The following is a 26,910-nucleotide window of genomic DNA, read 5'->3' on the forward strand; positions in this document are numbered from 1 at the left end:
TATACTTGGGCTTCTCAAAGAGAGGTCTTTACCTGGCTGTGGTGTTCCCATAGTTGGTACATAAACCACAGGAACGGTCTGAATCTTGTTTAGGAAGGCACTGTATGCTAGAAAAAGGAAAAGGGAGATGTCACAAAAAGCTTATTTTTTTAACAAAAAATATTTTCACTGGAAGAAGGCCTTAAAGAGTAAAAGTCCACTCTTACCATGAGAATAAGTATTGGTATAGAAAGAAATGCTTGAGTCTGCCCTCTGTCCATGGATTCAACCGAGAATCAGAAATAATTGGGAAAAATGTATACTGAACATTAAGACTTTTTTTCCTTGTTATAACCTGAACAGCATAGTATAATAACCATTTATAGGATTTGCATTGTATTAGTATAAGTAACTAGAAATGACTTAAAATGTGTAGGAGAAATGTGTAAATTATGTCATTTGTACAAGCAAGGCACAGGAATATCTGGATTTGGGATGTTATTTTTATTTTTAGTTATAGATGGACACAATACCTTTGTTTGTTTACGTGGTGCCGAGGATCGAAACCAGTGCCACATGCATGCTAGGCAAGTGCTGAACCAGTGAGCTATAACCCTAGTCCTGAATTTGGGATGCCATGACTTCTGGAAGTAATATCCCCCCAAAATACTTGGATACTGTAACTTAAGTAATACACTTACAGGAAATTTTATTTATCTCAATTTAAACCATCTTAAGGTATTTTCTTTTAATTTGTCTAAAAGATGGGAGATGCGTGTAGACAGTGGTGATGGTATATTGAATCCTCCCTAGCCACTGGTTGGGGTAACAGTAGCAGTTGTCTGAAGGCTAAGCAACAGTGGTATTTCACTTTAGTGGTTTCCACTTTAGTGATATATCATACTTCGCTACATCCAGTATACCATTTTGTAGTAGTAAGCTAAAGGTGGCATTAAGTGATTGGGCTAGGGAGGCTAACTCGTGTCAACTGCTTGTCACAAATTAGATGTGATAAACAGCTAATTTTCATCCTCATTTAGTTTGTGAAATAAAATGAAGGCAGTTTCCAAGTCAAAGTCCACGGTGCTGAATATAAGGACTCCTTACCTAGAAAGATGAAAGCTGTTGATGCCAACACCGCAAAGAGGGTAAAGAGGAGGATCTGGTAAGAACCAATGAACCGCTTGAAGACTCCTGAACCTTCACACTGATCTGTGCATTGGCCATAACAAGATAATAGTTAGACACATCCAGGGCAGATGCTGCATTGAAGACAGGGTCTTTTTTTTTTTTTTTAAAGAAAGAGTGTGAGAGTGAGAGATTGGGAGAGAGAGAATTTTTTTAATATTTATTTTTTAGTATTTGGCGGATACAACATCTTTGTATGTGGTGCTGAGGATCGAACCCGGGCCGCACGCATGCCAGGCGAGCGCGCTACCACTTGAGCCACATCCCCAGCCCCTGAAGACAGGGTCTTAAAGAGTATCCAGCAGAAGCACTGAAAACCCAGCCATTTTATGAAACTTGAGGTGTGAACTCATTCCTTCACCTCTTTTTAGTTTCTCATATCTCCAAATAATAAAATCTTCAAATTTAAATGTTAGTCTTCTCAGGTTTCAAGGGGTGCTTTAAATCCCTTTGCCTCCTTAAAATGCCTGTAAAACCCATTCTGTGTATTTTAACCCCAGGTGCCATGTTTTCTTTCACTAAACTTGTGATAGTCTCTGCTAAGCAAAACATTTCTTCAGATCACCAGTTACCTCCTAAATTCATTGGTCCCTTGTCTTCAGGATGTCTTTTCTAGGGAATTCTTCAATTTGTATCAATAAAACTCCAGACATGTTTTTGAAGCCAACTTGGCATCTGTTTGGTTTTTTCGAATTCTTCAGTGCTTATAAATGAACTCCACTCTTGCCAAACTGCCTGAATTCCAGGACTTATCATGGATTACTAGGTTTTCATACCTAGTTGCTATTCTGCACTCCTAGTAGAGCCCTGCTTCTGAAAAACATAACCCAAAACTGTCCTTAACCTCTTATAATCTCACGAACCCAAAGGAGCCACATCCCTAGACAGCTGCTTAAGGCCTCACTTAGTTGCTGAAGCTGACTTTGAATTTGGGATCCTCCTGCCTGAGCCTCCTGAAGTGCTGGGATTACAGGCATGTGCCACCACACCCAGCTCATTCACACTATTTGCAAACTGCTTCCCTCTGAAGAATTTGAGATTTAAGGTGTGCACAGGGATTGTACACTAATCTCTGATTAGATCCCACTGTTCAAATCTGGCTTTCAGGAGTCCATAGGATCAGAATCCAAATAAAATGTGGACCGCATCATCTGTACCTGTCCATTCTGATTATAATGATCTAATATCTGTCTCCCCAAACCTGGCCCTTTTCTCCACCCAACCCCACTACTGTGGATTGAACCCAAGAGTCATATAATAGGCAAGTGTTCTACCACCATCCCTAGTCCCTCCTCCCCTTTTAAATTTTCAACAAATAAACATTTTCAATAAATTGCCAAAGCTGGCCTTGAATTTGGCAATCCTGCCTCAGCTCTGGAGTTGCTGGGATTATAGGAGTGCACCATCATACCCTGCTTCTATCACTAGGCAATACTCCCAGCCTTATTTTTTGTTTTGAAATGGGATCTCACTAAATTGCTGAGGCTACACTCAAAACTGTCATCCAGGCTGAGCCTCCCAAATGGCTGGGATAATAGGTATGAGCCTCCATGCCCAACACCCCTTGCTTTTTTTTTTTTATATCAGGGACTGAACCCAGAGGTGCTGAACTACTGAGCCACAATCTCATCTTTTATTGAGACAGGGCTTTGCTAAATTGCTTTTGAACTTGGGATCCTTCTGTCAGCCTCCCAAGTCACTGGAATTACAGCCACCACACCCAGCTCCTTTGCAGTTCTTATGCAATTTTTTATACCTTGGGCAGTTTTGGCAGTCTGGCAAAACCTATGAATACCATCTGAGAGTTCATAAAATAAATAGGATACTTATCAAAGTAAAGTCAGTTAAAGTAGAAAAAAAAATTGGTGACATGGTTACGTTGTACAATTGTCAAAATGTTAAAAAGCCTAGTTGTGCTACAGTAGTGTTATTAGCAGCAGCAACAAAAATGTAGGTATAGATATGATTGTAATGTAATTTGGAGGTAAGAAATGTGAGATCTGAAAACAAATACATCTCTGGATGGTTTTTGTTTGTTTTTGGTGGGGCATGGTCCTGACGATTGAATCCAGGGGTGCTTTGCCACTGAGCTAAATCTCTAGAACTTTTGTTTTTTATTTTGAAATAGGGTCTTGCTAAATTGACTAGGCTGACCTCAGCCTCCTGAGTTGCTGGGATTACAGCAGGAGGCAGGAGAGAGGGCATCTGTTGTAGCAGGATGGATGGCAAGACCGTACCTGGCTGTGGATAAGAATTAAAACAATAGTGAAGATATGCTTAGTATACTGATCATGAGAAAAGTCAACAAAAACTCCTATTAGAGTATGCACTAGAGTTAGGCCAATTCACTCCCAATAATTATGTTGCCACATGTAGTGGCATATGTCTAATCCTAGCCTCTCAGGAGTCTGAGGCCACCCCGGGCCACTCAACAAGATCCTGCTTTAAAAAAATAAAAAGCACTGGGGGTATTTATTAGTGGTAGAGCACTCTGTTTGATCCCTAGACCACAAAAAATCCAAAAACAATACTTGTTTTCCTTGAGGGGTGAAAAGTTTAAGGAGGATGTTCTCTAGTTTTCCTAACACCTGTTTTTATAACTTGTTCCCCTCCCATCCTAATTTAGCATAATTTCTCAACTGGGTAATGTCTGAAATCAGGATTTGGGGAATCTTAAATTTACATCTTAAATCTTTAAATTTGTCAATCTAGGGTTGACATTTGTCCATTGTCTGATGTAGAAAGATCTCTTAATACTTCTGAAGGAAACAAAACATTTATCCAGCAGAAGTTTAAAGCAGGATAAATGGTATACTTACAAAACTAAGACTCTAATGGAAAACTGACATAACTTACTTTTTTCTTTATATACAGTAACTGGGGATTGATCCCAGGCCTTGAACACACTAGGCAAGTGCTCTACTACTGAAGTATACCCTTAGCCCTCTTTTTTTTTTTTTTTTTTTTAATAATTATTATTATTTTATTTTGAGAAAGGGTCTCACTTAGATTGGCCTTGTACTTGGAATCCTTCCAACTCAGCCTCCCAAATAGGGAATTAGAGGTATGTGCCACCACACCCATCTTATAACTATTCTTATTTAACCAATTTTGTCCCAGATCCCAGTTACATTTGCCCAATGTCATTTACAGGATAACTTATATATGTAAAAGATACTATATTGTCCTCGTGTCATATTTATAAGACAATGTATTTTATTTTCTTGTACCAATGATTGAACTCAAAAAGTGCTTAACCACTTAGCCACATCCCCAGCCTTTTTAAAAAAATTTTTTTTTTAAATTTTTTTATTTTGAGACAGGGTCTTGCCAAGTTGCCTAGGGCCTTACTATATTGCTGAGACTGGCTTCGAATCTGTGATTCTCCTGCCTTAGCCTCCTGAGCTGCTGGGATTATAGGCATGTGCCACTGCACCCAGCGGTATTTTCATTCTTAATGAAAACAAAGGATATACGAGCTTTAGGTTATGATTTCCTACATATTTTAATGCAGTTGTGTCAATTTTATTGAAATATTTGCAGAATTGTAAATTTGGGACTTAATGACTTAAATATAAAATTTAGATAGTGTAAAGTTACCTAGTGTTAAGCTACCTAAACACATTATTTTGGATAGGTTGGAAGAGATCCAAGCCTCAGTAGTTTGATCTTGGTGAAGAGGCTGAATATTTCCCTTGATGAAATGGTGAATGCATTCTGTTTTCTCCTAGATTAAAAATAGTCCCAAGTGCTCACCTGCACCAGACTTCTCCTTCATAGCTCTCACTACCACGGCCTCCCTCTGACTGGTGAGCACACAGGAAATGTTAATGAAAACAGGTGATGCCATCTGCTGGAAGGCAGTAGAGTTGACTATTCTTACAGGATAGACAGCCACGCCAGGGGTGAGCAGAGACTGCCTATGATCAGAGATCACTAGAACTGGGGAGCTGGGGGAGACCTTGAATAAAAGATAAAACAGCATTTTTTTGAAAGAAGAAAAATATATGTTGTAGCAATATGTTCCAATTGCAAACACATACAGTATAAGAATTGTCAATATATGGACTTTAAACCCACCAGCTGATAAGTCTTTTACTTTCTCCCCTTAGAAGTATTGAAGAAAATGAACTCTGAGATGAAAATAAATTTAAGGAAAAATTTAAAGATTTAAAATAATCAAGATTATTTTAAAGGAATTAACAAATTTATGACCTAGATTTTGGACTCTGCATAGCATTGTGAAGAAAAGTTTTCATCATTCAATTTAAGAATTACCTATGGTGATTTTTATCAGGTCACTCAATAACTTCCTTTACTGTTGGAATGAGAATAAAAAGTCGTTAAAATCCCTAATCTCCCTTAAAGTTTTGGTTCAGACTTCAACATACATACCTCTAGGTTCTCAAGAACTCTGTCAACTCCCAGCACTTTAATCTCCCCAACGTCTCCTTTGTGTCTGAGAACCAATTCTGACTGGTTGATGTAAAAGGCTGGAAGGAAAGGAATGAGGATTCTGTGCATTCCATTCTTGCTACGTTCACTGACCAGTGTGGCCCACCCGTAGACTGAGGTGTCAGCGGTGCTGAGGGCCTGAAGCAACTCTTCTGACTGTGGTCTAACCTGGATTAGGCAGACATAAACCCCTGTGGAGGAAAAAAAGGAGAAACTGAACAGGAAGATCCAGAGGCTCTATTGAGCCAAGAATTAAGACAGGGAAAGTTGGTGACATGTAAATTCAGCAAAAGAGAAAATGTGAACTCTGAGTATTCAATGTCAGCACACTATTGGCCACACTCAGAGGATACTGAAGAAAAAGAACAGTGCCAGGGATCCCAAAACTGAACTTATTGCCTAAGTAGCTTTACTGGTAAGTCAACATGTCAGAAAGTATTGAATAACATGGCACAAGCAGGGCAATGAAGGATCGAGGACAGAGAACAAAGATAATCTCTGAGCATGGTTTAATCACTTTTCTTCAAGTCACTCTTTTGTTATTACTGGGGATTGAACCCAGGGGCACTTAACCACTGAGCCACATCCCTAGGCGTTTTTATTTTTTATTGAGACAGTCTTGCTGAGGCTGACTTTGAACTTGTGATCTTTCTGCTTCAGCCTCTGGAGCCACTGGGATTACAGGTGTGCACCATAACACCCAGCCCAAACCACATTTTTTTTTTTTAACCAGTGCTGAGGATTGAACTGAGAGTCTCACATGGCTAGGCAAGTGCTTTACCTTCTTCTCCAGGGCTATATATTGCTTGGAATATACCATTCTCTTCACATCTAGCACATTCCCAGTTAGTTCATCTTCCCTCCTTCCCTCCTTTTCTTCTGTCCCAGGGGTGCTCTTATCATTGAGCTTTATCCCAGGTAGCCATCCCCGTTTGTTTTTTTTTTTAAACTTTAATATTTATTTTTTAGTTTTCAGTGGATACCACATCTTTGTATGTGGTGCTGAGGATCGAACCCGGGCTGCACGCATGCCAGGCAAGTACGCTACTCCTTGAGCCACATCCCCAGCCCCCAGCCCCGTTTTTTGTACTGGAGATTGAACTCAAGAGTCTTTATCGCTGAGCTATATATCCCCAGTCCTTCAATATGAGTGTGTGAGTGTGTGTGTGTGTGTGTGTGTGTGAGGCACATATTTTCATATATACATATTTTGTTTTGTGGTGCTGGGGATTGAACCCAGGGCCTTGTGCATGCAAGGAAAACACTCTACCATCTGAGTTATATCCTCAGCCCATTTATATATATATATATATATATTAGTGCAGGGGATTGAACCCAGTCTCTCACACATGCTAGGCAAGCACTCTACCAACTGAGGTATGTCCCCAGCCTTCGTATATATATTTTAAAAATAATTTTTTAGTTATTGATGGACATTTATTTATTTATTTATTTATTTATGATGCTGAGAATCTAATCCAGTGCCTTACACATGATAGGCAAGTGCTCTACCACTGAGCTACAATCCCAGTCCTATATATATATTTTAAGACAGGGTCTTGCTAAGTTGCTTAGGGCCTTATTAAGTTGTTTGTGGCTGGCCTCAAACTTGGAATCCTGCCTCAGTCTCTAGAGTCATTGGGATTCTACAGGGATGTGCCACCATGTCTGTTTGAAAGCTTAGCTCTTTTCTCCCCCTCTGGGGATCAAAACCACGGTCATGTGCAAACTAGGCAAACACTTTACCACTGAGCTACATCCCTAGCTCTGCTTTACTCTTTAATTAAGTTCCTGTCCTAGTACCAGGTATTATATTTGGTTGATTGCTGAATGAACCTTCCTTCAGTGGTTGCTCATTCCCCATACCATTCAAACTGCCTATTTTTGTATTTTATAGCTAGAGTTTCCCCCATGTAGCACTACCCTATTTATGAATTAAATTTGACACAAGTTTTATCATTTTAGGTCAGTTGATTTATATCAAGTCACCATAGTGTCATGCCTATTTCTGATTTTCACTTGTTAAAGCTACTCTTTTGCTTGGAATATCCTTCAGTTATAAAATAAACATTCAGCTGGGTGAGGTGGTGCATGCCTGTAATCCCAGCAGCATAGGTGGCTGAGGCAGGAGGATCTTGAATTCAAAGCCAGCATCAAAACTTAGTGAGGTCCTAAGCAATTCAGTGAGACTCTTTCTCTAAATAAAATACAAAATAGGGCAGGGGATGTGGCTCAGTGGTTGAGTGCCTCTGAATTCAAATTCTAGTCCAAGATAATAAATAAACATTCAAACATTGTGCTACATGCTAGGGATAAAAGATGAATGAGACACAATCCAGACCCTCAAAGAGAATATAGAAACTAGGGGCTGGGGATGTGGCTCAAGTGGTAGCGCGCTCGCCTGGCATGCGTGCGGCCCGGGTTCGATTCTCAGCACCACGTACAAAGAAAGATGTTGTGTCTGCCGATAACTAAAAAATAAATATTAAAAAATTTTCTCTCTCTCTCTCTCTCTCTCTCCTCTCTCACTCTCTCTTTAAAAAAAAAAATTATATAAAAAAAAAGAGAATATAGAAACTAAAAAAGGGGTGTGTGTGTATAAATTTTAATAGAAAAGCATAGCGTGTTCAAGGAGGCATGTATTAAAAGTCTGTTGAATCAACTGAATGAAAATGTTAATGAGAAAGATTCTACAATGATATTTCAGATAAAACTGAAAGCATAAATACAATCCAATAAGAAAGTGACATTTATACAAATAGGAAAACAGAAGGGGGAAACTATTCAACTGGTAGACCTTACCTTTCTCCATGCTGAAGTCTGAATGGACATGAAAGACTTTACTTGCTGGAATGTCTAGTAAAGTATTACTGAATTGTACATGGCACAGCATGAGAGTCTCTGGAAGAAGTATTTTTGTAATGGCCAAGGCCTGATTTGGAGTACAAGATCCTAAGAAGCAGAAAAGACATAAATAACAGTCACAAGAATTTGTAAAATGAGGGATGAAACCATTATATGGAGGCAATTTGGTATCATTAAAAAATCAAGATGACTCAGGAGGCTGAGGTAGGAGAATCTCAAATTCGAGGACAGCCTCAGCAGTTTAGCCAGGATCTAAGCAACTTAGTGAGATCCTGTCTCAAAAGATAGAAAGAGTTAGGGATGTAGCTCAGTGGTATAGTGCTCTGGGTTTAATCCCCAGTACCAAAAAAGCAAGAAAAGTCAGTGTGCCCAGCTCTGCTTGCCCCTGCTAGGTTTTTTTTTTTTTTTTTTTAATCTGTTTTCAGCACTGGGGATTGAACTAGGGCCTCATGCATGATAGGCAAGTACTCTACCACTGATCTACATCTGCAGCCTCTATGCTAGGTTTTTGTTTTTTTGTATCAGGAATTGAACTCAGAAGCTCTTAATCATTGAGCCATATCCCCAGCCTCCCTCCCTCAACCCTTTTTTTTGAGACAAGTCTCTCTAAGTCCTTAGGGCCTTGCTAAGTAACTGAGGTTAGTCTTGAACTTGTGATCCTCCTGCCTCAGCCTCCCTAGTTGCTGGGATTCCAACTGAAGTAGCTTCAATTGGCTGAAGCTCTTTCTCATTTGCCTGTAGTCCAGTGACCATTCAGACAGAAACTATCAACAACATTAAAGGGACCCACACATTAAGTTTCTCAATAAATCAGTTGTAATTCAGGAGGAAAAATTGTAGTCTGTTCATAAAATTATAAGTTGAACAAGAGTGGATGACTGTTAAAAAGAAAAATTTTAATACTTTTTCCTCTGTAAAAGAACGGAGAAAACCTTAAAAATGTCATTCTTTACTTATATATAACTTAGGTTATATTTGTAAAAAAATTAAATAGCTAATGTAAAAAATATGTGGACCGTAAAACTGAAGGACAAAAAACAAAAAGTTAAATTATCTTAAATTTTATTTTTATTTTTTGGGTGCTGATGATTGAACCCAGGGCCTCAAGCATTCTAAGCATGTGCTCTTCACCACTAAGCTATCAGACCTCTGTCTTAAGTTTTACAGACAATATGTATTAGATTTGTTCACTCTATTTTGGATTTTCTCATGGCCAATAAAACAAAACAAACACTGAAATTTGTTCTTTATTAAGGAAGGAAGAAAAATGATCATGGACTTTGGGGTAGGACATATCTACCACTTTCATCACTGACTAATTGCTAACTTGCACAAGTTACTCTGTTTTTAGACTCAGTATTTTCATCTTTATCTTCCCCCCCTTTGGTACTGGGGACTGAACTCAGGGGTGCTGTACCACTGAGTTGTTTGCCAGTCCTTTTTGTTTTTGTTTTGAGATAGGGTCTCATCAAGTTACTGAGGCTTCAGACTTGTGACCTTCCTGCCTCAGCCTCCCAAATTGCTGGGATTACAGGGGAGTGCTACCATGCCTGGGTAGTATGTTCATCTTTAAAGTTAGGATAATAATTACTACATGATAAGATTGTTAAATGAGATAAAATTTACAAAAATTCCTAGCATAGGATCCAGAATCTGTTAGGAGGTTCTTAATTTTAATTTTCTTCCATTCGCCCTTTTTTTGACAGTAAATCATAGGCTAAAGAGAACAAAAATGAAGCAAAAGTGGGTGTAATGGCCCCTACTTGTAATTTCTCTTTTGATTTTCTGTAGGAGGATCAAAAATTTGAGGCCAGCCTGGGCAATTTAGGGAGACCCCATCTCAAAATAAAAAGTGCTAAGCATGCAGGTCAGTGGTAGAGTGTCCCTGCCATCCCAGTACCACAAATAGAAAAGAAATGAAAAGAAACAAAAACATACAAGACAAACTACTAAGCAAATAACCCTTCAGAGTTGCCATCATGGTGCATGCCTATAATCCCAGCTACTCAGGAGACTGAGGCAGGAGCAGTATAAATTTGAGGCCAGCCTGTGAAATTTAGCAAGACTTGTCTCAAAAATAAAATAAGAAAAAAATTTTTTTCCAGATATAATCTACTTCAACAATTCTCAACTCAGGGAAGCTTTAAAATAGTTGATTCCTAGGCCTTACCCTGAACTTATTAATTATTAAACCTGAGGATGATGCTGGGCTCAGTGGCACATACCTGTAATTCTAGACACTTGAAGTTTAAGGAAGGAGGATCTCAAGTTTGAGGTCAGCCTGGACAGTTTAGCATGATTCTATTCAAAATGAAAAAATAAAAATAAAGGGCTGGGATCTAACTCAGTGGTAGCTGCCCTGAACTTAGCAAGATCCTGTCTCAAAAATAAAAAGAGCTGAGGATATAGCTCAGTGGTAAAGCACTTCTGGGTTTGATCCCCAGTAAAACACATACACACAAATATCTCTGGATGGAGCCTAAGAGCCTGTAGTTTTTTTTTTTTTTTTTTTTAAAGAGGGAGAGAGAGAGAGAGAGGGAGAGAGAGAGAGAGAGAGAGGATTTTTTAATATTTATTTTTTTTTTAGTTTTCGGCAGACACAACATCTTTGTATGTGGTGCTGAGGATCGAACCCGGGCCGCACGCATGCCGGCACAGCGCGCTTCTGCTTGAGCCACATCCCCAGCCCCAAGAGCCTGTAGTTTTTAAACTACAAAGACAAATGTGACTTAAATTAAGCATATTATAAAACCTTGGGGCTGGGGATGTGGCTCAAGCGGTAGCGGCCTCGCCTGGCATGCATGTGGCCCAGGTTTGATCCTCAGCACCACATACAAACAAAGATGTTGTGTCCACCGAAAACTAAAACATAAATATAAAAAAATTCTCTCTCTCTCTAAAAAAAAATAAAAATAAAAATAAAAAAATAAAACCTTGATCCAGGCTGAGGGTGTAGCTCATATTTACCCAGCATGCTCAAGGCCCTGAGTTCATCCCCAACCTGGGGAAAAAACAAAAACAGAAACATAAACAAGGCAACAATAAAAACACCCAAACTTAATCCATTGATCAATTCTGAAGCCTCATAGATCTCCATGGTTTTTCAAGATGGAGTCGATTTTGAAATAAAAAAGAAAATTTCCCAGTGACTCAGAAGGCTGAAGCAGGAGTATCACAAGTTCAAAGCCAGCCTCAGAAACTGGGTAAGACCGTGTCTTGTAATAAAAAATAAAAAGGACTGGGTATGTGGCTCACAGGTAAAGTGCCCCTGGGTTCCAGCCCCAGTTTAAAAAAAAAATGGAAATTTATATTACTAATCCAGATAGGAAAGATGGAAACATTCACTCATACCTATAAAGAAATTCCTGACCTTTGAGATTGATACCATTTCTGCCAGTGGTGATGAAAAGTTTGAATACAGTTGAATTAGGGGTGTTAGTGAGATGAGTCTTGAGGTCATAACTGAGAGTTAATCTTGATGATGCGTTGACGACCACCTGTCAGCAAATCAAAGGAAAACCTGTGTTCTTAAAGAATCTGCTTCCCTTCCTGTCTACCCCTGTCTACCCATCATCACTTATTTAAACAAAAGCATCCATTTTGCACAAATACAAACTCTAACCTAGTGATCAAATACATAAGAACCACAAAATCTATGTACCTTTTAGAAGAAAATATTTTTTTCTAGAAAGAAATCTTTGTCCATTATTCCTTCTGACACATCTTCCCTGTTTATGACTCCCTATGCTTTTTTTAAATGATCACAACTTGGGCTGGGCTTGTGGCTCAGCATTAGAGTGCTTGCTGAGTACATGCAAGGTGCTGGGTTTGATCCTCAGCACCACATAAAAATAAATAAAATAAAGGTATTGTGTCCAACTAAAATAAAAAAAAAATGATCACAACTTTCTTTAGGAAGTTTTCTTTTTCAATTGCATATACTCTCAACCTTCTCTGAAGGTTGTACTTTGTTCTTTTCAACATACTTGTAGCATTCTACTTTATTTTATTTATACTTTTTATCTATTATTTATTTAGTCCTAGGGATTGAACCCAGGGGTGTTTAACCATTGAGCCACATCCCAAGCCTGTTTTTATATTTTATTTTGGAACAGTCTTGTTAATTGCTGATGCTGGATTTGAACTCAGTGTGAGCTTCCTGCCTCAGCCTCCTGAGTTGTTTGGATTACAGGTGTGCTCCACCATGCCTGGTGGCCTTGAATTTTTTTTGGTAGTGCTGGGGCCTTGTGCATGTGAGGCAAGTACTCTACCAACTAACTGAGCTATATCTCCAGCCCTGGCCTTGAATTTTTAATCCTGCCTAAACTTCCCAAGTAGCTGGGATTATAGGCATGTGTCATCTGGCTCAAATGTCTTGCTTGCTTATTTATTAATATATTCATTTAAATTATTTTTGTGGTTCTGGGAATTGAACTCAGGGTCTTGTGAATGCTTGGCAAGTGCTCTATTAAATGGCTTTAAATATCTTGATTCAAAGGACTACTGGACTTTTATATCCAGCTATCTCAATATAGCCATTTGACATCTAATAGACATATGCAATTTTACTTGTCTGAACTGACTTTCCCTCCAGAACTGTTGCACCTATTGATTTAACCATTTTAGTGGACGGTAATGCTACCCTTTTCAGTTTTTGTTTTGTGTTTTGTGTTTGGGTTGGAAGTCAGGGTCTCACTCACTGAGCTATAATCCCACCCCTGGTTATGCTATCCTTTTAGTTCTTCAACTAAAAACATGAATCTTGCCAAGTGCAGTGGCACAAACCTGTAATTCCAGCGATTCTGGAGGCTGAGGCAGGAGGCTCACAAGTTGAAGGCCAGTTTGGGCAACTTAGTGAGACCCTGTCTTTTTTTTTTTTTTTTAAACTCTTTTTTTTTAAAGAGAGAGTGAGAGAGAGGAGAGAGAGAGAGAGAGAATTTTTTTTAAATATTTATTTATTTATTTTTTAGTTATCGGCAGATACAACATCTCTGTTTGTATGCGGCGCTGAGGATCGAACCCGGGCCGCACGCATGCCAAGCGAGCGCGCCACCGCTTGAGCCACATCCCCAGCCCGAGACCCTGTCTTAAAATATAAAAAGGACTGGGGATATAGCTTAGCCGTAGAATGCCCCTGGGTTCAAACTCCAGCTTAAAAGAAAAGAAAAAAAATTGAAGAAAAGCTAAAAGAAAGAAAACTTAAAAATACACCATGAACCATGGATGATGATGATGATGGTGATAATGGTGGTGGTGGTGATGATGATGATGATGATGATGATGATTGTTATTTTAAAGCCATGGTCTTTCTTTGTTGCCCAGGCTGGTCTGGAATTCTTGGGCTCAAGCCATCCTTATGCCTCAGCTTTCCAGGTAGCTGGTACTACATGCTCATGCCCATGGTGCCTGGCTCTTCTTTTTTTCTAATCATTCTTGATTCTCTCATACTACATCTAATCCATCAAGTTCTATTGGTTCTACCTATAAAATATACCTAGAATCTGTTTAGCTTTTACCACCTCCTCTGTTCCTAACCTGGTCCACCATAATATCTTACCTGGATTATTGCAACAGACTCCCAAATGGTCTTTTAGATTCTAGCCTTGCCTTATTGTCTAGTATTATCCAGCAGCCACAGTGTGAAAACAGAAATCAGTTAGACATTCTTCTGGTAAAGAATCTTAAGCACTGTTATGTGTTTTGTGTTTTTTTTTTTTTTTTTTTTTTTTTTTGGTACCAGGGATTGAACTCAGGGGCACTAGACCACTAAGCCACATCCCCAGCCCTATTATTTTGTATTTTAGTTAGAGACAGGGTCTCACTGAGTTGTTTAGCGCCTCATCAATGTGGGGCTGGCTCTGAACTAGAGATCCTCCTGTCTCAGCCTCCTGAGCCACTGGGATTACAGGTGCGCACCACCGTGCTGGGCAAACATTGTTATGTTTTAATAAAGTTTGGTTTTATATCTGTGAGTGCATCTCCTTTCATAGGTTGTGTTTTCTATATCATATCCACATATATGAAAACAGTTACTCTTCCACTCTGGTATAGTTAGTTAGATTTACCTCTCGATATGTTTTCACTACTCCTGGAATGTCATGAAAAATCGTTGCAGTTCCTGGACTCCTGGCTACTCCTACTCCAGTGACAATGTCTGTCTGTAGAATACTGTCAGCAGAAATCATCCATATCCCAGGTTCACCTAGGAAAAGACAAGAAAAATAATCTTTTATTTTTGTAACCATGCTGGGGATTGAACTCCAGGCCTTACATATGCTAGGCAAGCACTCTGCCATTGAACTACATTCCCAGATTTTAGGTAATTTGAGGGTGAGAATTCTCTATGACATTAACTGCTTTCAAGTCTACAGAATGTCAGCTGGGGTTGAGAGAGGAGGTGTACAGACCATGCTGGTTGACGAGGTGAGTGCTGAAGCAGATGACATCCCCAACAAAGGTAAGCTTGGTGTCTGGCTCAATGGCATGCTCCACAGCAACAGGAATATAGTCTGCCATGCCTGGGTGTCTCCGGTCCCAGAGTCCCACAAGGGTCACCCCTTTATTTACAGCCTGGGCCATGTAAGTATAGTTCCTATTCCCTGGTCCAATAAGTAGCAAGTCATCTCTGAAAGTAGACATGAAAGGAAGAAATCTCTGAAAAGAATGGCTGGCTGGTGAGGTTGCTCCGTGGTGCAGCACTTGGCTAGCTTTCACAGGGCTCTGGGTTTCATCCCCAGCACTACAGACCAATAAACAACCACCAATTAATCTCTAAAAAGAAACAACAAATAGGAAACATTTAGGGGATGATCCTAACATGATTTTTTTTTTAATATTTTTTTTTAGTTGTTGATAGACTTTTATTTTATTTATTTACACATGGTGCTGAGAATCAAACCTAGTGCCTCATGCATGCCAGGCAAGTACGCTACCACTGAGCCACAGCCACAGCCCCACTAACACGATATTTTATATTCAACGTCTCAAAAGTTCAGAAGGACTTCTTCACATAGAAAAGAAACAAGTACAGGGGTGGGATGTAGCTCAGAGGTAGAGTGCGTACCTAGCATGTGTGAGGCACTGAGTTTGATCCTCAGCACCATATAAAGTAAAACAAAGACATTGTGTCCACCTAGAACTAAAAAAATATATTTAAAAAAAAAGTAAACAAGTACAGGCCCAAGATTAATCAATTACCTTCATTTGTACAGTGCCTGTGAAGCCCCTCCTCCCCTCCACTGCCGCCTTAGTTCTAGAACAATGATAGTTTTCTCTAGTAAGACTTGTTATTTTTTATTCTTTTGAGACTGGTGATTGAACCCAGGGGCTCTTTACCCCTGAGCCACATTCCCAGTCCCTTTCTCTAATTTTTTCTTTTGAGACAGGGCCTTGCTAGGTTGCTGAGGCTGGCCTTGAACTTGTGATCCTCCTTCCTCAGCCTCCTGAGTTTCTGGGATTACAGGAATGTTCCATGTGTAGCAGTAAGGCTTTTTTTTTTTTTTTTTTTTTTTTTTTTTTAAGAGAGAGAGAGAGAGAGAGAGAGAGAATTTTAATATTTATTTTTTTTAGTTATCGGCGGACACAACATCTTTCTTTGTATGTGGTGTTGAGGATCGAACCCGGGCTGCACGCATGCCAGATGAGCGTGCTACTGCTTGAGCCACATTCCCAGCCAGCAGAAAGGCTTTAAAACTTTTTTTGTTCCCAGTAAAGCTCCACATGTGTGCGTGTATTACTGTAGACTGAACCAAGATATGTACACGCTACGGAAGTGCTTACCTCTGAGCTACAACCCTAGCACTTTTTATTTTTTGAGACAGAGTTGCACTAAATTTCCTAGACTGGCTTGGAACTTGAGATTCCTGCTTCAGCTTCTGAGTAGCTAGGATTACTAGCTACTGCACCTGGTTCTAGTAAAACTTTTTGATAACAACACTTCAATTAGTTCTTATGATTCTTTCTGTGAGCTAGGACTTGAAAAATTCAAAACCCATTGAAAATTTTCCTTATTGACAGTACCATTCTTTAACTGAATTAGGCCTTTTAAATTAATTTTTAACCATTTTTTTCCACTGCTGGGGATCAAACCCAGTGATTCACACATATCGGGCAAACACTGTACTGCTGAGCTACCTCCCTAGTTCATTATTATTTAAAAAAAAATTTTTTAAATTGTAGTTGGACACAACACCTTTTATTTTATCTATTTTTATGTGGTGCTGAGGATTGAACCTAGCTTCTTCCATGTGCTAGACGAGCGCTCTACTACTGAGCCATAATCCCTGCCCCCTTCATTATTTTAAAAACTTGTTTTTGGGGGGGGTACCAGGGATTGGACCCAGGAGCACTTAACCATTGATCCATATCCCCAGCCCAGCCCTTTTTATTTTTTATTTTGAGACAGGGCCTGGATAAATTGCTTAGGGCCTTCCAGCCTCCACAGCCTCCAGATCCACTGGAATTACAGGTATCAGCAACTCCAATTGGCCATTATTTTAAAATATTAACAAAAGGAATAAAGATCATATTCCAAGTTTAGAATGTTAGAGAACTTTACTGGAGCTGCAATACAATACTAGCCTAATCGGCCACAGTGTCAACAATATTCCTTTGACTTCCATACCTGTTCAGAGCCAGATAAAGCTGAGTATTGTGGGTGTGGAATTTCTCTCCAATGCTATTATAAAACTGAACAATGAAGGTGAGAGACATGCCCAAGGGAAAAGCTGATAGGGTCCTTCCTTGTGTTGTGTATAGCTTGGGTTGGCTGCTCATTTTCAGATATGTTACCGGTGCTACCTGTGGGAGACAAAACCTACTGGTACAGAGAAGGATGCATTGGAGAAGAACTGCTACCATATTCTACAATTTATAATCAATGATGAAAACAGAATGGTATTCCTCTTCTTATAAGAAAAACCTCTTTTTTTTTTCTTTGTAGCAGGGATTAAACCCAGGGGCACTTTCCACTAAATTACATCTCCAGCTCTTCTTTCTTTCCTTACTTATTTTGTGGTGCTGGGGATTGAACCCAGAACCTTGTGCATGCAAGACAAAGCACTCTACCAACTGAGCTATATTCCCATCCCTATTTTTGCATTTTGAAACAGGGTCTTACTAAATTGCTGAGGCTGGCTTCAAACTTGACATCCTCCTGCCTCAGCATGCCGAGTTGCTAGGATTACGGATATGTACCATTATGCCTTGCTCAAATAGGTGTTTTTGTTTGTTTTTAACCTGGGGACTGAATCCAGGAGCACTATACTATTGAGCTACATTCCAAGACCTTTTTTTTTTTTTTTTTTTTTTTAAATAGGATTTGGCTAAATTGCTGAGCTAGCCTTGAACTTGCAATACTCCTGCCTCAGCCTCATACTTGCTGGGATTATAGGTAATTGCCACCATATCCAGCCCAGCCCTTTTAATTTTTTATTTTGAGATGGGGTCTCACTAAGTTACTCAGTTGGCACAGAATTTACGTTCCTCCTGTCTCAGCTTCCTGAGTCACTGGGGATTATAGGCATGTGCTACTGTGCTCATTTTATGTACTTTTTTTGTGTGGGTGTGGTGCTGGGGATTGAACCCAGGGCCTTGTTCATTCGAGGCAAGCATTCTACCAACTGAGCTATATTTCCAGCCATATGTACAATTTTTTGTGATAGTTAAAAGTGATAAGGTACACAAAAGGATCAACAGAGTAGCTGGGATATAGATGTTTAATACCTAATTTTTTTTTCAGTACTGGAAATTCAAACCAGGGTTGCTTTACAACTGAGCTACATCTTTAACCCTTTTTATTTTTATTTTGAGAGAGGGTCCCACAAATTTGGCTAGGTTGGCAATCTTCCTTCCTTAGCCTCCTGGGTTGCTGGGATTATAGGCATTCACTATCATACCTGACTCTTTTTCTTTTTTTTGGTACTGGGATTGAACTCAGGGGCACTCAACCTCTGAGCCACATCCCCAGCCCTGTTTTGTATTTTATTTAGAGACAGGGCCTATTGAGTTGCTTAGCACCTCATCATTGCTGAGGCTGAGGCTGGGTTTGAACTCACGATCCTCCTGTCTCAGTCTCCCGAGTCTCTGGGATTACAGGCATGCACCACTGCACCCAGCCTCATACCTGACTCTTAAAATTATTTTTTTGTGTTTGGCTAACCAACCTGTGAAGCCTCTTATATTATACTAGATTTTAGCCAAAAGGCCAAGAAGTGATCTATACCTTCTTCTAACTCTAAAAATTTTAATTCTATATCAAAGCCAGCCTTTGATAGCAATAGTTCTAGACTCTTCCTACAACCAACCTCTTGATAAAGCTGCTCAGAAGCTTAACATATCAACTTGAAGCTAATTCCCTTTCAAAACAAGGGCTCTAAAGTCCATCTTTTTGGTACTGGGGACTGAACCCAGGGGCACTTAAGCACTGAGCCACATTCTCAGCCCTTTTTAAATATTTTATTTAGAGACACGGTCTTACTGAGTTGCTAAGTGCCTTGCTAAGTTGCTGAGGCTGGCTTTGAACTCACAATCCTCCTGCCTCAGCCTCCTGAGTCACTGGGATTACAGGAGTGAGCTACTGCACCTAGCTCTAAAGGCTTTTTAAATTTGATATATTTTCCCCGCTTTGGTACCAGGGATTGAACCCAGGGGTGCTCAACCATTGAGCCACATCCCCAACCCTTTTCATTTATTTATTTCATTTTGAGACAGGGTATTGCTAAATTGATCAGGCCTCGTTAAATTGCTAGGCTAGCTCTGAATTTGTGATCCTCCTGCCTCAGCCTCTCAAACCACTTATAATCAAGTCAAAATTTGCCTATTTTCTTAGAGGTTCATTTATGACTTCCATAGAAGTTTCTAGTTTTTTTTTTTTTTCAGTGTTAGGGATTGAACTTTGGGGTGCTTTGCCAATAAACTACATTCCAAGCATGTTTTATTTTTTATTTTGAGACAAGGTCTTGCTAAATTGACCAGGCTGGGTTTGAATTTGCAATGCTCCTGCTTCAGCCTCCCATATATCTGGGATTTCAGGTATGTGCTACTGCACCCAGCTAAATTTCTAGTTGTTAAGAAAGGAAACATGCCTCTTAAAGCCCTGGTATTCCTATTTATTAATTTATTTTGAGGTGCTAGGGATCCAAACCATGGACTAAGCTACATTTCCAGCCCATTTAAAAAAATTATTATTTTTTAGTTGTAGTTGGACACAATATCTATTTTGTTTTTATGTGGTGCTAAAACCACCCAGGGCCTTGCACGTGCTAGGCGAGCGCTTTACTGCTGAGCCACCATCCCAGCCCCCCAGCCCATTTTTAAAATTTTTATTTTGAGACAATACCTTACTTAGTTGCCCAAGCTGACCTCAAACTTACAGTCCTCCTGCCTCAGCCTCCTGAATAGCTGGGATAACAGGTTCCCCTTAATGAGTAAATCCCTGTACTCACCTGGACCCCAGTTATGGTTGTTTGGTTGACTCCAAAAGGTTCAATAGAAGTGACTTCCAACACAGCAGTACCTGCAATGGAACCAGCTTTCAGGAGCCCTTCACCATCTTCCTCAATGACAGATGAATTAGGGAAACACTTGAGAACACGGGAACTCACAAAGGCGGCTCCTTCCCTAGGAAACAAATGAAGCAAGTGGCAACTCTTGGCCTCTTTCTCTGAGGGAAAGGAATAAAGGAATCTGACCAGAGGGGAAGGAATAAAGAATTCCAGGAAGCTGCTTGCCATTTTCTACCTTATGTTCCCCAGGTAAAAGTCTGCATTTGGGTTATGCTTAGCTCTTTAAAAATCCAAACATATTTATCATTAAAGAATTATTTGGAAAAAAAAAATATTTGGCCAAAATAATTGGAAACAGGCATTCAAATACTTGTACGGGAACTTCATAGTAGTCCTATTCACAACAGTCAAAAAGTAAATATAACCTAAATGTCCATCAATGAATGGATAAACAAAATGTTATGATATATTTTTTTTAAAGAGAGAGAGAGAGAGAGAGAGAGAGAGAGAGAGAGAAAGAGAGAGAGAGAAAGAGAGAGAATTTTAATATTTATTTTTTAGTTTTCGGTGGACACAACATCTTTGTTTTGTATGTGGTGCTGAGGATCGAGCCTGGGCGGCATGCATGCCAGGTGAGCATGCTACCGCTTGAGCCACATCCCCAGCCCTGTTATGATATATTTACATAATGGAAAATTATTCAGTCATAGAAAGGAGTAAGGTACTGATACATGCTACAGTGTGGCTAAATCTCAAAACTGTTGTGCTAACTGAAAGAAGCAACACAAAAATTTGCATGTGTGGGGCTGGGATTGTAGCTCAGCAGCAGAGTGCACACCTAGCACATGCAAGGCCCTGTGTTTGATCTTCAGCACCACATAAAAATAAATAAATAAGTAAATAAAGGTATTGTGTCCAAGTACAACTGAAAAATAAAAATTAACAAAATGTGCATGTTGTATGATTCATTTTATATGAAATATCCAGAATAGCTAATACCATAAAGAATGAAAGCAGCTTAATGGTTGTTAGGAACTGGGAGGGAGCGAGAATGGGCACGTCTGCTTAGTTAGTATGTCTCCTTTGGTGATGATGAAAATGAAACTAGATAGAGGTGACAGTTGTACAATATTATGAATGTACTAAATGCCACTGGATCTAAGACTTTAAATTGTTAGTTTTATGTTATGTGAATTATTTTGGTGATGATGAAAATGAAACTAGATAGAGGTGACAATTGTACAATATTATGAATGTACTAAATGCCACTGGATCTAAGACTTTAAATTGTTAGTTTTATGTTATGTGAATTATTTCATTACAACTAAAAAAAATTCAGGGGTTAAAACAAATACTTGGAAGGCAAGGGTCATTCTTTCCATGTGCAATTTTTTTCTAAAGATACTTAAAGCTAGAACCTGGGCCACATTCTCCCTTTCCTTACCTGTTGGTATGGAGTTTGAGCTGAGAATTCATAGGCATTAAAATCTGCTCAGGTTGGCACTCTGAAGAGAAAAGTTGGAGTTTTTCAAACACCTATAATGAAAAAATAATGTTTTCCTCATTTCTGGAAAAGAGAAATTATGATCTTTACTCACTTGTGGACTTCAGTATAATCTCTAAGGGATTACATGTTAAATAAATGACAACTATAGCCCGGGGTGCAGTGGCACATGCCTATAGTCCCAGCCATTCAGGAGACTGAGGCAGAAAGATTGCAAGTTGAAGCCAACTTGGGCAACTTGGCCAGACTCTATCTCAAAATGAAAAAATATATTTTTAAAAATTTTATGTAGCAAACCCCTGAGTTTGCTTCCCAGTACCCCCCTCCACCCCACAGTCTACAAGTCAGCATTATGCCCTACTTTTAATTAATCTAAAATCTTCCACAACATTCCTTTCCAAAATGAGCCAGATAATTTAAACATATCTAGGTATTCTAGAATAGACAACTAATATTAGTTGTTTCTGACTCATGGACTGGGCAAGTAGCAAAGTTTACACTTACTGTATCCTCTGTATTTTTAGGTAGAAAATAAATTTGAAATTTCTATTTTAACTCTGGTAACCTGAAATGAGATTTGGGAACAAAGAACCTTTACTAAATTAACAAGAATCTATGATATTAAGTTAGCAAGGCCTTTCCCTCCTTTCACAAAGGAAAACCATCCAGTTCTTCCTAGTAAAGTGCTCTCTCCTTATCCCTACATTGAATCATAGAACCAAAGCCCAAATAAAGGGGATGAGATTAAAAAAAAAAAAAACAGCTTCAAATTCATAAGTAGAGAAACTTACTTGCTCCATATAATGGTAGTTTGTCTTTTTAATTCTAAAAATAGGACAATTTAGCTTTTAGTCTGAGAACATGTTAGAAACTATTCATACTTTTACACCTTACCAGAAGTTAGTACTATATTTCATTCTACCAGTGATTATATCTAAATAGCTATATTATAATATCTTTGCTAGAAATGAATCCCTCTCTGGTTATTGTAGTGTTCCTAGAGTGGGAGTTGAAGGGAGTACATGTGCTAAAGTTTCTAATGTTAGGTCTATATAGAAGCAATTAGCAGGAATGATAAAGATCTAGGAATTACAAAATTATTCCAGGGATCCTTCTAGCAATTTTTTTTTTATCCAGATTAAGCACTAATGGATGATAAGAGCACATAACTTTCTTCTTATTTATACATAGAACAAAATTTAGGTTTGAGAGCTTACCAGAATCTGAACTTCATCAGACAGTTCTGACAAATTTCCCTCAAACTGCCCAGAGGAACTGTTTACACATCGAACAGTGACTTTGATACTGGTCCTGCCAGCTGCTTTCGTGTGGACCACCATGGCAAAGTTATTCTCTACTGGAAGCTGTAGGAAAACCTAGATAGTAAAGAAATGGATTAAGAAATACTCATGAGGGGGGCTGGGGTTTTAACTCAGTGGTAGAGCACTTGCCTAACATGTGTGAGGCACTGAGTTTGATCCTCAGCACCACACAAATAAGTAAAATAAAGTTATATATATATATATATATATATATATTTTTTTTTTTAAGAGTCCCCTGGAGCTGGGGTTGTGGCCAGAGGAAGAGTGCTTGCCTAGCATGTGTGAGGCACTGGGTTTGATCCTTAGCACCACATAAAAAAATAAAGATATTGTGTCAACCTACAACTAAAAAATAAATATACATATAAGGGCTGGGATTGTGGCTAAATGGCAGAGGGCTTGCTTTGTATGTATATGAGGCACTGGGTTCCATCCTCAGCACCACAAGTAAATAAATAAAATGAAGGTATTGTGTCCATCTATAATAAAAAAAAAACATATAAAAAAGAGTCCACTGTGTGGATAGACCACATTTAAAAAAAAGAAAAAGAAAAAAAGAAATATTCATGAGGACCAGGGATGTGGCTCAGTGACAGAATACTTGCCTAGCGTGTATGAGGCCCTGGTTGTTTGATCCCCAGTACCAAAATAAAAATAAATAAATAAATAAATAAGAGAGAGAGAGAGAAATGAAAAATATTCATTCCCGAATAAATGTTGTGCTCTTCCTTTCTTGTAACAATAAGAAAACTGTGTGTTGCAAATAGCTATCTGTGAGAAAGAGAGTGTAGGATTTGCTTTCCTATTCATGTTTTGTCCTATCCCCAGCAGCACAGTTGCCCCTAAGGCAAACCTCTGGGTGCAGTTCAGCTATTTCTGGAGCCTCCAAGGCTCTTTCTTCTGTTATCTCAAAGTTAGTTCATTGAGAGGAGAAGAATGGAAATGATGGTAGTGATTTCTAAAATGGGTTCAGACAACAGAACTTGAGATGGGAGACAGGCAAGGTGATCTATTCACAGAGCTCAGGGTAGTGGCAAGGAAGGATGAGGGGAAAAAGGAAGACTCCAATTTTAGATTAACACTGGCTGACCATATTGGGTGTGGTGGAGCATGCCTCGAATCCCAGCTGAGACAGGAGGATCACAAGTTTAAGGTCAGCCTCTGCAATGTAAGAGGCCCTAAGAAACTGAGACCCTGTCTCAAAATAAAAAATAAAAAAGGTTAGGGATGTGGCTCAGTGGTTAAGCACCCGGGTACCAAAAAACAAAACAAAACAAACTGACCGTCTCCCCACTTGGATACTCACTATACTTCAGTCTAGACTGGATAAGGAGTATTAGGAACCTGATAAGAGGTAAGAGGGAAGATAGGACCAAAACCAAGGCAAATCCATATTGAAGTAGGCACTTGTCTACCTTTCCAACACTATTTCATGTCCTATCTTCCCTGCCTTCTTGCTGTCCAGAGCCCTTGAGATCTTCTTTTCAGCTCTCTAGATTCACAATAGAGTCCCAAGTTCCAAATTACCTTTCCCTGTTCCTCAACATAAAAAGTCCCATTCCCATTGTGTACATCTCAATCAGTTGTCTGAAAGGAAGCCTCATGTTAAAGAATGAATGGTTTATAATAGTTTTATCCAAGTGAATCTCTAAATGTGGCATTTTCATAGTGTGGGGTTAGTGACCCATTTCATCGCTTAATTTGCCTATGCTGGGTCTGAGGCAGGAAAACTAAACATATGTATGGCTCTCAATTCTTTCTTTTGCTAGCGAAAACAGTGATGCCTTAGATAAGAGAAAGAAAGAAGTTGAAGGGGCTAAGGTTTTAGCTCAGTGGTAGAGCAGTTGCCTAGCACGTGTGAGGCACTGGGTTCCATTCTTAGCACCACATAAAAATAAATAAATAAACAAACAAACAAACAAATAAATAAAAATACAGGGATTATGTCCATCTACAACTAAAAAATATTTTGATTTTTTTTTTTTTTTTTTTGTGTATGTGTATGGTGCTGGTATTGATCCCAGGGCTTAATGCATGCAAAGCAAGCACTCTACCAACTAAGTTATATTCCCAGCCTAACAACTAAGATATATTTTTAAAAAAGAAGTAGAATAGAGGCTTAGGCCTAGGCTATTCCCTCCTTTCACAAAACCTCTCTTTGCTATTTAGGGAAAAAAGCCAAATCCCTTTGCTGAATTGTACCCAACTAAATACAGTTCTATCCTTCAATTCCAAGTATAACCAGAATCTGAGAAGTTCCTGACAGAAGATCCAACTACTACAGTTTCCTTAAATTATAGATTTAAGCTATTTTTAGAAAGATTATAAATAGATGTTTTTACTTCTTACAGATTTCTTTTCTTTTTAACTGGCTCTAGAAATATTCTCCTAATTCTAGCTCCTCTAACCTCTCTGTTTTCTCCCAAGGTCTAAGTCTATTTTTTTATTCTCATTGGCTCTAAACTGTGACCTTATGAGAACCTTGGCCCAGACCTATGTAGCTACCACTGTCTTCAGACTATCATGAGTGGGTTCCATCAAACTGATGATAACAGTCTTGTAAACAATGCTATAGCTGTTTACTACCCAAAACTCCTACTTAGTTAAACTGTTACCAAACTTTGTCCTTTTTAGGTTTCCATGTGAGGTTTGATGCTATATGCCTAACTATTTTCAGAACCCTTAAGTCTTAAATTGCATTGTAGACTTCTTCAATGGCCATCCTGAGTTCTTCCATAGCTCCAGACAACAATTGGGAGGAGCCAATACCACCAGATACCAAAGGGAACCATAGAGGGGCAACATAATTACTCACTCTTCTTAAATTTGCCATTGATGAAAGGGACCCATCTAGAGTCAGTTGCCAAACAGTTGGCCACAATAGTCCCAAAGCATCCACATCCCTACTGCAAGAATCCAGTTTTCTAGCCCCAGTATAGTGGATGCAGGAAACTGCTTGGCTATCTATAACTCTCCATTTCCATCTTTTTTTTTTTTTTTTCAAGAGAGAGTGAGGAGAGAGAAAGAATTATTTTATTTTTTAGTTTTCGGCAGACACAACATCTTTGTTTGTACATGGTGCTGGGGATCGAACCTGGGCCGCACGCATGCCAGACGGGCACGCTACCTCTTGAGCCACATCCCCAGCCCATCCATCTTTTTTTTTTTTTAATATTTATTTTTTAGTTTTCTGTGGACACAACATCTTTTTTTGTTTGTATGTGGTGCTGAGGATCGAACCCGGGCCGCACGCATGCCAGGTGAGCGTGCTACCACTTGAGCCACATCCCCAGCCCTCCATCTTTCTTATTGTTGATCTCAACTGCCCACTATGCAGTAGAAACATGATTATGAATATAATTAAATGTGTGCCTGTACAAATTCAAATATTATATATCTAAACTCTCTGCATATACTTTATATTTCTGTGTTACTCATATAAAATAGTCATCTGCTCAGAAGTACAACATTATTATAACATTGTACAACAAATATGAAAGTAAAGGAAAACTGTTTTTTAGAGCACTTTCCAGTCCAAAATATTAAAAATCATATATAATTATATGACTATTCAAATTTGGATTCTTCACATGATTTGAAGGTTTCCAGAGTTCAAAGAATAAGGAAAAGAAGTCATGATATTGTATGGTTAAGAAAGTTGAGGGGCTGGGGCTGTAGCTCAGTGCAGAGCACTTGCTTAGCATACATGAGGCCCTGAGTCTGATCCTTAGCACCACATAAAAAAATAAAAATAAATTCTTAAGGTAATAAAATAAACAGATAAATTTATACCTCTGAATGCCTGGGTACTAGATCCAATACATCTCTTTTGCTCATGGACCACTGGAATGTGAGCCCAGGGTTGGCATTGCTGAAGGAGAAAGGGGTCTGGGTACTGGTCACGCCCATAACATAAACTGGCATCTGAAAAGAAAAGGTGGTATTATGTTATATATTCTGCCCACCTGGAATTATCAGGTTTTTTTCCTGGCACTGGGTATTGAATCCAGAGATGCTTTACTACTGAGCTATGCCCCAGCCCTTTTTTTATCTTGAGACAAGCTGACCTCGAACTTGCAATTCTCTTGCCTCA

The 26,910-nt window shown here is 39.0% G+C and overlaps 1 protein-coding gene across 1 annotated transcript in view; it reads right to left on the minus strand.

The window, feature by feature from the left end:
• Nup210l (nucleoporin 210 like) overlaps nucleotides 1-26,910 on the minus strand; it is a 116,839-nt gene that overhangs the window by 249 nt on the left and 89,680 nt on the right. Inside the window, exons 27-39 of the mRNA XM_076861989.1 lie at nucleotides 26,610-26,741; nucleotides 22,713-22,871; nucleotides 21,436-21,527; nucleotides 19,932-20,106; nucleotides 17,111-17,286; nucleotides 14,895-15,112; nucleotides 14,553-14,689; nucleotides 11,858-11,984; nucleotides 8,425-8,574; nucleotides 5,563-5,813; nucleotides 4,924-5,128; nucleotides 1,087-1,191; nucleotides 33-107 (exon numbers count right to left, since the gene is read on the minus strand). Coding sequence (XP_076718104.1) covers nucleotides 33-107; nucleotides 1,087-1,191; nucleotides 4,924-5,128; nucleotides 5,563-5,813; nucleotides 8,425-8,574; nucleotides 11,858-11,984; nucleotides 14,553-14,689; nucleotides 14,895-15,112; nucleotides 17,111-17,286; nucleotides 19,932-20,106; nucleotides 21,436-21,527; nucleotides 22,713-22,871; nucleotides 26,610-26,741 — 2,002 coding nt within the window. The remainder of the gene's footprint in view (nucleotides 1-32; nucleotides 108-1,086; nucleotides 1,192-4,923; nucleotides 5,129-5,562; nucleotides 5,814-8,424; nucleotides 8,575-11,857; nucleotides 11,985-14,552; nucleotides 14,690-14,894; nucleotides 15,113-17,110; nucleotides 17,287-19,931; nucleotides 20,107-21,435; nucleotides 21,528-22,712; nucleotides 22,872-26,609; nucleotides 26,742-26,910) is intronic.

Source organism: Callospermophilus lateralis, chromosome 7 (assembly GCF_048772815.1).
Source record: "Callospermophilus lateralis isolate mCalLat2 chromosome 7, mCalLat2.hap1, whole genome shotgun sequence".
Taxonomy (NCBI): domain Eukaryota; kingdom Metazoa; phylum Chordata; class Mammalia; order Rodentia; family Sciuridae; genus Callospermophilus; species Callospermophilus lateralis.